General features: G+C 39.7%; 1 protein-coding gene across 2 annotated transcripts in view; it reads right to left on the bottom strand.

The window, feature by feature from the left end:
- The window catches only part of LOC124790039 (glycerol-3-phosphate phosphatase), a 65,408-nt gene that overhangs the window by 16,937 nt on the left and 34,369 nt on the right, over positions 1 to 14,102 (bottom strand). For both annotated transcript variants that reach the window (XM_047257594.1, XM_047257595.1), the window contains one exon: positions 1,415 to 1,625. In XM_047257594.1, coding sequence (XP_047113550.1) covers positions 1,415 to 1,625 — 211 coding nt within the window. The remainder of the gene's footprint in view (positions 1 to 1,414; positions 1,626 to 14,102) is intronic.

The following is a 14,102-nucleotide window of genomic DNA, read 5'->3' on the forward strand; positions in this document are numbered from 1 at the left end:
ACAAGTTCTTAAGAATTTCAATTTGTGAAACGTATATCCTGGAGCTTCTTAAACAATTTATTTCTACCATTTTCAGAACACACATAATTAAAGTCTAAGAGAAAAAGAGAACAGTTAACACGCTTTGCTTATTTTTTTCAGTTATAATAATTAATAATATACATGTGGCTCAATGGTCTAGTGCAATTGTTTGAGTTGGACACCACTTCAGCAACTTGTGTGTCCCTAAACTACCCCAATTATCCAACTGTGAAAAGGTAATCTACACTTTGAAGTGGAATCCAAACCATATAATATATGTCATTTTTGGTGGATCCTCATATCATTGAGGGGTGATGGTTAGTTAAAAAAAAAAGACACACACTGAAAAATCCATGGACTGACCGGGATTCAATCCCAAATTTCTTATTTTCCAGGCACGTGCTTTACCATTAGACCACCAGGTCCAACTATGATGTGCTATGGAGTTATAATTTAGTATAATTCATCTTCAAGAAATGAAGCTTTCATTCCCAATAAAAATAATACATGGTGCTTGCTCAAGATCACTAAGAGCTATGTTTAACTAGTTAGGTATTTTAACTGGAATATATCTGTATGTAATGTCTCATACAATTTGTTATGAACAATCCATCACAAATGAAAACAAACAGTGATCGCTACAGCTAAAATAAGAGAAGAAAAATGGAATAATTGAATCTCAGATACTGGGAAATATGTTATTCTGAAAAATCTTTGCTCACTTACCTAATGGCATAAAATGCCTCACAGGTAACACAGCAAAATTCCATAACAAGCATTAAATTATGTTACACAATAGATAAACTGACTCACACCACTTCAATACAATATATCATTCAAATAGCCCACATACAATTAAACCAAATCAATTCTGCTCATTCAAGAGTATGGAGCAGAAAAGTAATATTGGGGTGGAAAAACTGAAACATGAACAAATAATTGCAACATCAATAACAAGAGATAGTTTAATTTTTGGATGGAGATGATGATCATTTTACAAAGCCTCTTAAGGAATGAATGAAGATCTATTGTTACATAAGGAGGAAAGAGCAAAAAGTATTTATTAAGAATGCTGAATGCACTAAAAAGCAAGGGGAACACAGGGTACAGTAACTAGTCCATGATACAAGCAAGTAGTAAACGACAGTTAGCAGTAACATTACTTCACTGATACATGGGTAAGAAATATTGATGATTTATTTTTATGAGTTTCTAAAGCAATCTTAATCTTTAGTAAAATACTGTTTAAACTGTCACAGAACTTGATGATATTCTAATAAGTTATGCTGAAAATCACAAAATATAGAATTCATTTGAACACTTGCGAGATGAGAAATTGAGTAATGTCAAGCATAATATATTTTTTTTTAGTTATAAGATATGAGAGACCAACCTGGTATTACTATATTGCTTTTTGAAGGAAATTGCTGATCTGTATTTGTAGCTAGAAAAAGACAGTCTGGATTTTTGAGATATGAGCCTGCTTTTAGTATTTTGGGATAGCTGATCTGTTCATCAAATCCTACAATTACAGCTCCTATTTCTGGATCCAGCTTTGTTTTGGAGCTAACTAGTGTTCCCATATCACACACCATAGGATCAGGCTGCAAAGCACAGATTTAGTCACATATGTATAAAATGAAAAAAACAAAGAGATATAGACACACATCTTTAGTGTTCGTGGAATCAAAAACTTTCACAATATTAAAGTCTTTCCTATGTTGTTGCTCAAGAACTGACTGGAAAGTCTACTTTTATTGACAGATCTTTTGATTGGGAACATTTGTGAAATTAATTTCACTGAGACTGAAGACAGATCTTCCGCACAAATATTTAATAGATAAAATATTAATATGTTAGTCAGAAAAAACTGTTAATGACAATGAAACTGGAAAGACTGATGAAAACTTATAGACATTAAGAAATATAAGTCATTCTTGGAGTTTACTCAACATGTATTATCCTTTGCTGCCCACCGATCCCACTAACAAGCGAAACCCAAAGAAGGTGACACCATATCATAAGGCCTCAGAAGCATCTGGCTCAGTCCTAGTTGCAGGTATGATTCAAGAAGTGATTTTGAACATTACTTAAAGTAACAAATCATGGGATTGTAAATGAGCAGTTAAAGCAGTATTACAATCACAACAAGGGAAAGAGCTCAAATTCAATTTCTTAACTGCAACAAGATTTACAAAGCAATACAAACTGAATATTAAACACTGAAACTGAGAAGAAAGAGTAAAGTTCACAAGCTATCAAGCACCAATTACAAGTTATAAAAATTTAATTAATGAAGATGCTATAAAGTTGTGATAAGTGCAAGAGAGAAGTGCTAGCAATGAGGGGCAACAGTGGAGCACGATGACACTTTACTTAGCCTCTAGTTCATAGAAGTCCAATGTGTTTTGCTGATGGAGGGTGCTGGTTGTCCACAAGCTCTTCTGCGATGAACACAGATACTACTTGTCGACCGCTCCAGGATATCGACAAAAGTATGGTTGAGTGAACCTGCTGGATTCCATTTAAACTACTTGATCCCAGCAAGAAAACAGCAGATTCACTGCCACCCTAATGTCCATACCCACAATTAGCTACCTCTTTCTTACCAGTGAGTCCTGAGGGAGCTCTACAGATCTGTTAGATTGCCTTTACCTGGCTGGTCCTAACCCCAACTACCTCCCAGGAATGGCATATGCCTGAACTCCTTGTGTTCTCCTTCAAACCAAGGAGCTTCTCACACAGTCAGCACCCTCTCAGTGGCCATCCATAATAACACTTTGAACACATTGGCTTAAAATTAATCTGTCCCAAACCCACTCATGTGCAGTGGGAATAGTGTTAAGTAATTTCTGTCTCACTATCGTCATGGACAAACAGAAAATCTGTATGCAGGATTATTAAAAATTCTTATTTCTAGCTGACTTCCCTGTTGTTGTTGTTGTTGTTGTTGTTGTTGTTGTGGTCTTCAGTCTTGAGACTGGTTTGATGCAGCTCTCCATGCTACTCTATCCTGTGCAAGCTTTTTCATCTCCCAGTACCTACTGCAACCTACATCCTTCTGAATCTGCTTAGTGTATTCCTCTCTTGGTCTCCCTCTACGATTTTTACCCTCCACGCTGCCCTCCAATACTAAATTGGTGATCCCTTGATGCCTCAGAACATGTCCTACCAACCGATCCCTTCTTCTGGTCAAGTTGTGCCACAAACTTCTCTTCTCCCCAATCCTATTCAATACCTCCTCATTAGTAATGTGATCTACCCATCTAATCTTCAGCATTCTTCTGTAGCACCACATTTCGAAAGCTTCTATTCTCTTCTTGTCCAAACTATTTATCGTCCATGTTTCACTTCCATACATGGCTACACTCCATACGAATACTTTCAGAAATGACTTCCTGACACTTATATCAATACTGGATGTTAACAAATTTCTCTTCTTCAGAAACGCTTTCCTTGCCATTGCCAGCCTACATTTTATATCCTCTCTACTTCGACCATCATCAGTTATTTTGCTCCCCAAATAGCAAAACTCCTTTATTACTTTAAGTGCCTCATTTCCTAATCTAATTCCCTCAGCATCACCCGACTTAATTAGACTACATTCCATTATCCTTGTTTTGCTTTTGTTGATGTTCATCTTATATCCTCCTTTCAAGACACTGTCCATTCCATTCAACTGCTCTTCCAAGTCCTTTGCTGTCTCTGACAGAATTACAATGTCGTCGGCGAACCTCAAAGTTTTTATTTCTTCTCCCTGAATTTTAATACCTACTCCGAATTTTTCTTTTGTTTCCTTTACTGCTTGCTCAATATACAGATTGAACAACATCGGGGAGAGGCTACAACCCTGTCTTACTCCCTTCCCAACCACTGCTTCCCTCTCATGTCCCTCGACTCTTATAACTGCCATCTGGTTTCTGTACAAACTGTAAATAGCCTTTCGCTCCCTGTATTTTACCCCTGCCACCTTTAGAATTTGAAAGAGAGTGTTCCAGTCAACATTGTCAAAAGCTTTCTCTAAGTCTACAAATGCTAGAAACGTAGGTTTGCCTTTCCTTAATCTTTCTTCTAAGATAAGTCGTAAGGTCAGTATTGCCTCACGTGTTCCAGTGTTTCTACGGAATCCAAACTGATCTTCCCCGAGGTTGGCTTCTACTAGTTTTTCCATTCGTCTGTAAAGAATTCGTGTTAGTATTTTGCAGCTGTGACTTATTAAACTGATAGTTTGGTAATTTTCACATCTGTCAACAGCTGCTTTCTTTGCGATTGGAATTCTTATATTCTTCTTGAAGTCTGAGGGTATTTCGCCTGTTTCATACATCTTGCTCACCAGATGGTAGAGTTTTGTCAGGACTGGCTCTCCCAAGGCCGTCAGTAGTTCCAATGGAATGTTGTCTACTCCGGGGGCCTTGTTTCGACTCAGGTCTTTGAGTGCTCTGTCAAACTCTTCACGCAGTATCATATCTCCCATTTCATCTTCATCTACATCCTCTTCCATTTCCATAATATTGTCCTCAAGTACATCGCCCTTGTATAGACCCTCTATATACTCCTTCCACTTTTCTGCTTTCCCTTCTTTGCTTAGAACTGGGTTTCCATCTGAGCTCTTGATATTCATACAAGTGGTTCTCTTCTCTCCAAAGGTCTCTTTAATTTTCCTGTAGGCAGCATCTATCTTACCCCTAGTGAGATAGGCCTCTACATCCTTACATTTGTCCTCTAGCCATCCCTGCTTAGCCATTTTACACTTCCTGTCGATCTCATTTTTGAGACGTTTGTATTCCTTTTTGCCTGCTTCATTTACTGGGTTTTTGTATTTTCTCCTTTCATCAATTAAATTCAATATTTCTTCTGTTACCCAAGGATTTCTACTAGCCCTCGTCTTTTTACCTACTTGATCCTCTGCTGCCTTTGCTACTTCGTCCCTCAAAGCTACCCATTCTTCTTCTACTGTATTTCTTTCCCCCATTCCTGTCAATTGTTCCCTTATGCTCTCCCTGAAACTCTCTACAACCTCTGGTTCTTTCAGTTTATCCAGGTTCCATCTCCTTAAATTCCCACCTTTTTGCAGTTTCTTCAGTTTTAATCTACAGGTCATAACCAATAGATTGTGGTCAGAGTCCACATCTGCCCATGGAAATGTCTTACAATTTAAAACCTGGTTCTTAAATCTCTGTCTTACCATTATATAATCTATCTGATACCTTTTACTATCTCCAGGGTTCTTCCATGTATACAACCTTCTTTCATGATTCTTAAACCAAGTGTTAGTTATGATTATGTTGTGCTCTGTGCAAAATTCTACCAGGCGGCTTCCTCTTTCATTTCTTAGCCCCAATCCAAATTCACCTACTATGTTTCCTTCTCTCCCTTTTCCTACACTTGAATTCCAGTCATCCATGACTATTAAATTTTCGTCTCCCTTCACAAACTGAATAATTTCTTTTATTTCATCATACAGTTCTTCAATTTCTTCGTCATCTGCAGAGCTAGTTGGCATATAAACTTGTACTACTGTAGTAGGTGTGGGCTTCGTATCTATCTTGGCCACAATAATGCGTTCACTATGCTGTTTGTAGTAGCTTACCCGCATTCCTATTTTCCTATTCATTATTAAACCTACTCCTGCATTACCCCTATTTGATTTTGTGTTTATAACCCTGTAGTCACCTGACCAGAAGTCTTGTTCCTCCTGCCACCGAACTTCACTAATTCCCACTATATCTAACTTCAACCTATCCATTTCCCTTTTTAAATTTTCTAACCTACCTGCCCGATTAAGGGATCTGACATTCCACGCTCCAATCCGTAGAATGCCAGTTTTCTTTCTCCTGATAACGACATCCTCTTGAGTAGTCCCCGCCCGGAGATCCGAATGGGGGACTATTTTACCTCCGGAATATTTTACCCAAGAGGACGCCATCATCATTTAATCATACAGTAAAGCTGCATGCCTTCGGGAAAAATTACGGCTGTAGTTTCCCCTTGCTTTCAGCTGTTCGCAGTACCAGCACAGCAAGGCCGTTTTGGTTATTGTTACAAGGCCAGATCAGTCAATCATCCAGACTGTTGCCCTTGCAACTACTGAAAAGGCTGCTGCCCCTCTTCAGGAACCACACGTTTGTCTTGCCTCTCAACAGATACCCCTCCGTTGTGGTTGCACCTACGGTACAGCTATCTGTATCGCTGAGGCACGCAAGCCTCCCCACCAACGGCAAGGTCCATGGTTCATGGGGGGGGGGGGGGGGGCTGACTTCCCTAATAAAATAAATTTAGAATCATAAACAGAACCAAAAAATTGTATTACGCTATCACATCTTTCAATACTGTGGTAGATATCATGTCACACTGTTACATAAACTGTATTAAGTACAAGCCATCAAACTGTCATACAAATGCTAAACACAGGACCAGTTCGAGAAAATTTTTTCACCCAAGAGACACTCCCATGTATGCTTTTGTCTATGTGAGTTTTCACTAGAAATTGTGATATGCACTGTACACAAATCATGCACTTGGGTGCCACTATCAGCTTGGAACCCCAAGTGACTGTTACTAATTTTGATACATCCAGCATAGAAATATTACTGTTTTGGAACCTTCGGTGCCTCTCTCAGCTTAGGGCATCCAAAGTGGCAGCTCGTGTCACTTGGGCTTTAAACTGGCCCTGGCTACATAAATACTATAACAGTAAATGGGGGGAAAAAAACTTGACCCCTGGGAAATACTTAAAAAAATGTGAGTACAATCAATTATCAAATATTTACAACTTTGACAGAAATCAAAGGGTTTATGTATGTTAATGAAAAGGAAGAAGATCAGGATTTAACATCAAACTGATGTAAGGGTCATTACAGATGGCTCAGCTAGAGAAGGGAGGCAGCTTTTGACCAAGGACTGTTACAAGAACTGATCTAGCATTTTTCTATTTTGCTTTAAGCACACCACAGAAAACCCACACGTGGTCAGCTGTTCAGAGAACAGTAATGCTTGCTTACAGCATATTACTCAATACAATGATTTCACATGTTCATGGAATCACAATGAGTAAAATGAACTGTAAACTCCTCCACTACATAGAGTATAATTTCTCACTTCTTGTCTAAAATTATGAACATGTGGGTAAGTTCCTTCTTCAATACATGCACTGACTCATAAAGTTGAAAATATGTTGAAGTTCCACATGATACTCCTCCAGAACAACAATATTTTGATTTGCTGATGATTTGTTAAAATGCTACAGACCTCTATAAATGAGAATATTTGTGAAAATGTCATAACAAAAGGAAAAATTGTAATTAAAAAACCAAACATGAGAGAGATCTGAATTCATTTCCAATAAATAGTTTGTTCGTAATACTATGAGTGAGACATGATTAATACATATGCACTTCTGAGCTTCCTTTTTTTTTTTTTTTAAATAAACTGTAACTTTCTACAAATTTCAAAATTACATTTTGAAAATCTGAATAGTCACAGGATGTTAACTGTCTTGAGAAATGATACAGTGGAAGGACTCCTAACTGTCAGCTATGACATTAATGCAAGAAATTCTTAAACTGTCAAAATGTGTGTACATAAAGATGAAAGAATCTGAAATTTTTTGGTTATTTAGAAATTATTTTCTCCAAAACCCTCATCCTAAATGTTCTAAAAATTTCATGGTACGTTAGTTGATCATTGTACTTAGGAAGTGTACAATCAGAATGGGCAATACTTGTCTGCACAAAATGTGACCCCAAACGTGATGCAGACACAAGTGATGCCTTGGTCTGAGTGTAACAGTTCTTTCCAGTAATGCCAAATATTACACCCTTCAGATGTTTCTAAACTCAGTTTGAGGACCAGGACCAAGTTAAAGGCAAAGTATGCCTAGCATTTAGAGAGGCCTATCAGGAGTTGGGTTTATTGGAAGGAGAATAGCACTGGGATGGCTTATTGCCAGAAGTCAAGCTGGTCTCCCTTTCAGAGCAATTGCTGTACTACCAAAAACAAGCAGTGCAGCAAATCCAAAGTCTCTATGGGAGAAATATAAGTAAGCCGCAGGTGAGGACATACCTGCCGAAGTCCATAGGGAAAGTCTGATACTGGAAATTAAGCTCCAATCAAACATTATCAACAAGGCTTTCATTATCTTTGAGAACAAGTGTATGGTCACGATACATAAAACTTTGCTGCAACTTCGCCTGCCTGCATCAGTTTGAGACCAACAAGGCATACTTTATGTTGATTATATCTAAGAATTCCCCCCCCCCCCCCCCTTCATCCTCCCCATGAACCATGGACCTTGCCGTTGGTGAGAGGCTTGTGTGCCTCAACGATAAAGTCTGCTGTACCATAGGTGGTGGAAGTCCAATCAAAAGTGGGTGACAGTGTGGCTATTTGTGGAACTGCACTGGCACGAGAACATCAACATATTCGGCCTGATGGAACTCATGGACATATTGGTCGGGCTGATGCCACCAGAATTCGACATCTCTTCTCAATATTTCACATACTAGCAGTGTGACCATGTGGCCAAGTACTTCAACAGGAACCCTCTTTGTGGGGAATGTGCAGGACCCCACACCTCACAAAAAGGTAGGTGGAAAAAGATGATATTGCCACAGTGCTCGAACTGCAGGGGCATGCATGTGGCCAGCTGATATGGAGTAGCATGTTTATTCTATAGACTAACATATTCCACTTCTAACCACTCAGGCTGATGAAAGATGTTCATAGAAACTGGAATAATTGTATAGGTAGTGTTAAGTGTGGAACATCCCAATGTGTGTGCTCTGGTTTTCCATATGTGCAGATTGGAGGAAAAAAAAAAAAAAAAAAAAATTAGTTCAGAAAATTGAGATAGTACAACAGCTGGTGCATGTCTAAACCTGCTGCAGAGAGCCACTTATGATTTAGTGTCATGGCTTTGCGGTGCCTTGAAAGTCATGGAGCAAAGGCTGCGGACAATAAAGCATGTGCCAGAACAATTGAAGAATATATGGAAACTGTCATTCTGTAATGTCAAATAAAGAACAAGAATACACGTTGCAATCTATGTTGAGCTACCAGCTCAGAGACTTGTTTCACCCTCAGCTGTAAATGACGTTGTGCAGTGGAAACGTTAGGCTTATAATACAGAAGAGGTTCTGCAAAAGTGACTACCTGAACAGATTTTAGTGCTCTATCAGCATCCACCCACTACAAACGGTGAAGTGTCTCATCACAGTCTAGTGCATGGAGTGGAACCACCATAGCTAAACTACATCCATCACACTTCATTTGGCATCCTAGTGCAAGATGCAAATCAGAAGTGCTAAAAGAAGAGAGCTTTAATAATAATAATAATAATAATAATCATAATAATAAAAAGAATTTTGACTAAAACAATGGAAGAAGATATGACACTGTCCAAAGCAACCCAATAACTGAAGAAATACAACCGGTCACATGCTGTGACGTTGCCTGAACTAATTTGAATGTTTAAAAACAAAGAAGTTAAGTTTGGTTACGACAGCAGAAGAGTTCATAATAATAAAGAGTCAGGCAGAGGATGTTAGTTGACCATAGGAATGAGGTCAACAGTGAAAGATATTCACGTGCTTAAGTAACCTTTGGCACATGAGTGAAGAAGAATTTCATGAGTGGTACAACGAATTCCAAGTTGTGATTCTAGATTACAGCTGCAGCAGCAATCTGCTACAGCATCCCTGCGGTGGCTGGCCAGTAAGTCAACAGCACAGCTCCACTTCACAGTGCAACAGCCAATCAGCCCATTACTACCTAGCCCATGCAAGACGCATAAGCATCCTCATGCAGTTAGCTGTAGCATGGATGATTAGGTGAGCTGTAAACAGCACTGACCTGATTTCTTTTATTATTATTATTATTATTATTATTATTAGTTGTTCATTCTGTGAATAGTTGAAAAGAAACATTTCACTGGCTTTGGGTAGTTAGGTCAGAATCTATTGACAGTGTTTAACTAAAAATGAGGATATACTTATTATTCTTAATGTTGTACACAGGTTGTACTAGGAAGAGAAAGGAATTAATAGCTCTCATTAAGGCTAAAAGGGAGGAATTAAAAAACTTTAACACGAACTTCTCAAGTTTAAAAACACAAAGGTAGGGAATAAAGACAGGAGTTACAGAGATAATTAAACAACGCGACTTCATGAATGAAGTTCAAGAACAGTTTTAAACAGGTAAACAACAAGATCCAACCAATAAAGGAATTGTTGACCCACGAATTCGGAAGTATACATAATCAAATCTCAAATACGCGAGGCCGGGTAGAGGCATTAGAACAAAACAAAGAATTTGGTGAAGTAATTAGTATTCCAAGCACTTTGATGAGTTTGGAGGAGCATCTGCAGGAGCTAGCTGAACAAACAGTACAAAGAGCAGGTTGATTGTACTAGCACTGCCACCAATTTTTCAAGTGATACTGCAGATCACCAGAGGGAGTTTCAAAAGTTGTGGAAGAATTAGAATGGGATTCCAAACACCAGAACAATTTTAAGATGATTTGTCAGTTGAACGGAGCCTTTAGGAGAGAATTTATATGTCCTAGTGAATATACTAAAATGTATGATGCTCATAAGCCCAGGATAAAACATATTTTTTTTCATAATTAATATGTGAATGAGAAATTGAATTTTGACTTCACTACATGTCAAGAAAGAAGCTTACTAGTGGAGATAGTTATGTACGTAATGGGTTTATTTTTATGGCAATAAGCGTGTGAACATCAATGAATATGAAAAAAAAAGATCTGACCTGAGAACATGTATGTCGTAATATGCGAGGCCTATTCAGGAAGTAGGGAACATTTCTGTCTGACGCCACTAGGCGCTGCTGATCAGGTATATTTTGAAGTGTGCATGCTCAGCAGCTCAGTCGGCATCCATCCGTGACAGTGGGAACATCTCTGCATGTCTAGTTTTTTCGACATTCGAATTTAAATGTGAGCTGCAATCGAAAATCCCACCAGTTGTGAGGTGCGGTCTGTGATACAGTTTTTGTGGGCAAAAAACCTGAAACCTATAGAAATTTATCGTGAACTGTGCCAAGTGTACGGAAACAACTTCCGTACGGAAATGGTGCATTTGGTTTAAAAATGGCCGAACCAACATTCATGATGAAGAGAAGAGTGGACGCCCGACATTGTGACTGACGATCTACTCACTAAAGTTGATGAAACGATTCGTGAAAACCATCGCTTCACAATAACGGAACTTTTGCTTTCTTTTCCACAAGCTTCACGGACTTTTTTGTTTGAAATTGTCACTCAAAAGCTAGGCTACCACAAATTTTGTGCACAACGGGTGCCCAAAATGCTTAAAGAGCTCCAAAAAAGAACAGCGAATGGGGGAAACATTGACATTTTTGGAGGCCTACCACAAACATGGTGATTCATTACTGGATCGAATCGTAACTGGTGATGAGACTTGGGCGAAACACGTCAATTATGAGACAAAATTACAGTCCATGGAGTGGGGGCACACAAGGTCCCCCCAAAACCAAGAAAATGTTTGCAAACCTTGTCAGCAAGGAAGTTGATGGTGACAATGTTTTGGGACAGGCAAGGTGTGCTTCTTATTGATTTTCTCAAATGTGGAGCTACTATAAATTCTGCCCGGTACTGTCAAACTTTGCACAGCCTTAGAACAGCAGTTCAAAACAAACGCCGAGGAAAGCTGATGTTCGAAATTTTGTTTCTGCGCGACAGTGCCCGACCTTACATGGGAAACTGCACTAAAGAACTCCTTAACTTTTTTAAATGAGAAATTTTCCCTCATCCACTCTACAGCCCCAATCTTGAACCAAGCGACTTCCACTTGTTTCCCAGGATGAAGAACTGGCTTGCAACACAGCGCTTTCATGACGATGCTGAACTCCAGGCGAGCGTGACTCACTGGCTGAAGTCTCAGGTGGCAGAATTTTACGATGAAGGTCTTTCAAAGCTTGTCCACCGTTATGATAAGTGTCTCAATGTGTTTGGTGCCTACGTGGAAAAGTAGTATGTCAGTTGCTCTTTCAGATGTATATAATAAAATGTATTTCTTATACTTAGTTTTCTTTTTTAATGCCAAAACGTTCCCTACTTTATGAACAGCCCTTGTATTATGTGAACTACTGCCTTCTGGAAGGCATGCTACAATCCAGAGATGCACAATACTGGCTAATAAGAAGTGGAATATTTAACAGAAAGGAAGAAAGTAAAGACTTAAGTAGCATTTACATTCCTGACCCTGGTGGAGACTATTGTATACTGTGTAGGTGCAGCTAAAAATCATTACAGACGCAATGTGTCTCAAGTTCAACAGTCATCAAACTGCAGAAAACCCTAAGGTTTATTTTAAAAGGTGGGGAGGGAGGTTACAGTTTAACATCCCATCGACAATGAGGTCATTAGGGACAGAGCACAAGCTCAGATTAGGGATGAGCGGAAAAGGAAATTGGCTGTGCGCTTTCAAAGGAACTACCCCAGCATTTGCCTTAAGTGATTTAGGAAAATCATGGAAAATCTAAATCTGGATGGCCAGACACGAGTTTGAACCCCTGTTCTCCCAAATGTGAGAGGTTCATTTTAAAGCTGTAGGTTGAATTTTTATGATTTTATTTATTTACTTTATCACTTACCTGAGGTAAAAGCAAACAATGAAAAATCCAGGGTGAAATAATAACAATATTATGAAAAGGGTAGTTCTGCATCTACATCTACATCTACATTTATACTCCGAAAGCCACCCAACGGTGTGTGGCGGAGGGCACTTTATGTGCCACTGTCATTACCTCCCTTTCCTGTTCCAGTCACGTATGGTTCGCGGGAAGAACGACTGTCTGAAAGCCTCCGTGCGCACTCTCATCTCTCTAATTTTGCATTCGTGATCTCCTCGGGAGGTATAAGTAGGGGGAAGCAATATATTCGATACCTCATCCAGAAACGCACCCTCTCAAAACCTGGCGAGCAAGCTACACCGCAATGCAGAGCGCCTCTCTTGCAGAGTCTGCCACTTGAGTTTATTAAACATCTCCGTAACGCTATCACGGTTACCAAATAACCCTGTGACGAAACGCGCCGCTCTTCTTTGGATCTTCTCTATCTCCTCCGTCAAACCGATCTGGTACGGATCCCACACTGATGAGCAATACTCAAGTATAGGTTGAACGAGTGTTTTGTAAGCCACCTCCTTTGTTGATGGACTACATTTTCTAAGCACTCTCCCAATGAATCTCAACCTGGTACCCGCCTTACCAACAATTAATTTTATATGATCATTCCACTTCAAATCGTTCCGCACGCATACTCCCAGATATTTTACAGAAGTAACTGCTACCAGTGTTTGTTCCGCTACCATATAATCATACAATAAAGGATCCTTCTTTCTATGTATTCGCAATACATTACATTTGTCTATGTTAAGGGTCAGTTGCCAACACACACACACACACACACACACACACACACACACACACACACACACACACACGGTGGTGCGGTGAGGAGGAGGAAGTGAGGCCACAGAGGGAGAGAGACAGTAAGGTAGGGCTGGGGGATGGTAAAGTGCTGCTTGCGGGATCATACAGAGACGAGGTGGGGTGAGGGTGGGGCAGCTAGGTGCAGTCAGGAGGTTAGACGGAGGGCGGGGGGGGGGGGGGGGGGGGGGGGGCAGCAGAAAAGTAAACAAGTAAAAAGACTGTGGGTGAGTTGGTGGAATAGAGGGCTGTTTAGTGCTGGAAAGGAAAGAGGAAAGGGGATAGGTGGGTAACGACAATGACTAATGAAGGTTGAGGCCAGGATGGTTACGAGGATGTAGGATGTATCGTAGGGTGAGCTCCCATCTGTGCAGTTTCAGAAAAGCTAGGGTTGGTGGGAAGGATGCACATGGCACAGGCTGTGAAGCAATCATTCAAATGAAGGATGCTGTGTTCAACAGTGTGCTCGGCAATGGGGTGGTCCAGCTGTTTCTTGGCCACAGTTTGTTGGTGGTCATTCATGTGGACAGACAGCTTGTTGGTTGCCATGCCCACATAGAATGCTGCACATTGGTTGCAACTTAGCATGTAGATAGATTACATGACTAGTT

The sequence above is a fragment of the Schistocerca piceifrons genome, chromosome 3 (assembly GCF_021461385.2).
Source record: "Schistocerca piceifrons isolate TAMUIC-IGC-003096 chromosome 3, iqSchPice1.1, whole genome shotgun sequence".
Classification (NCBI taxonomy): domain Eukaryota; kingdom Metazoa; phylum Arthropoda; class Insecta; order Orthoptera; family Acrididae; genus Schistocerca; species Schistocerca piceifrons.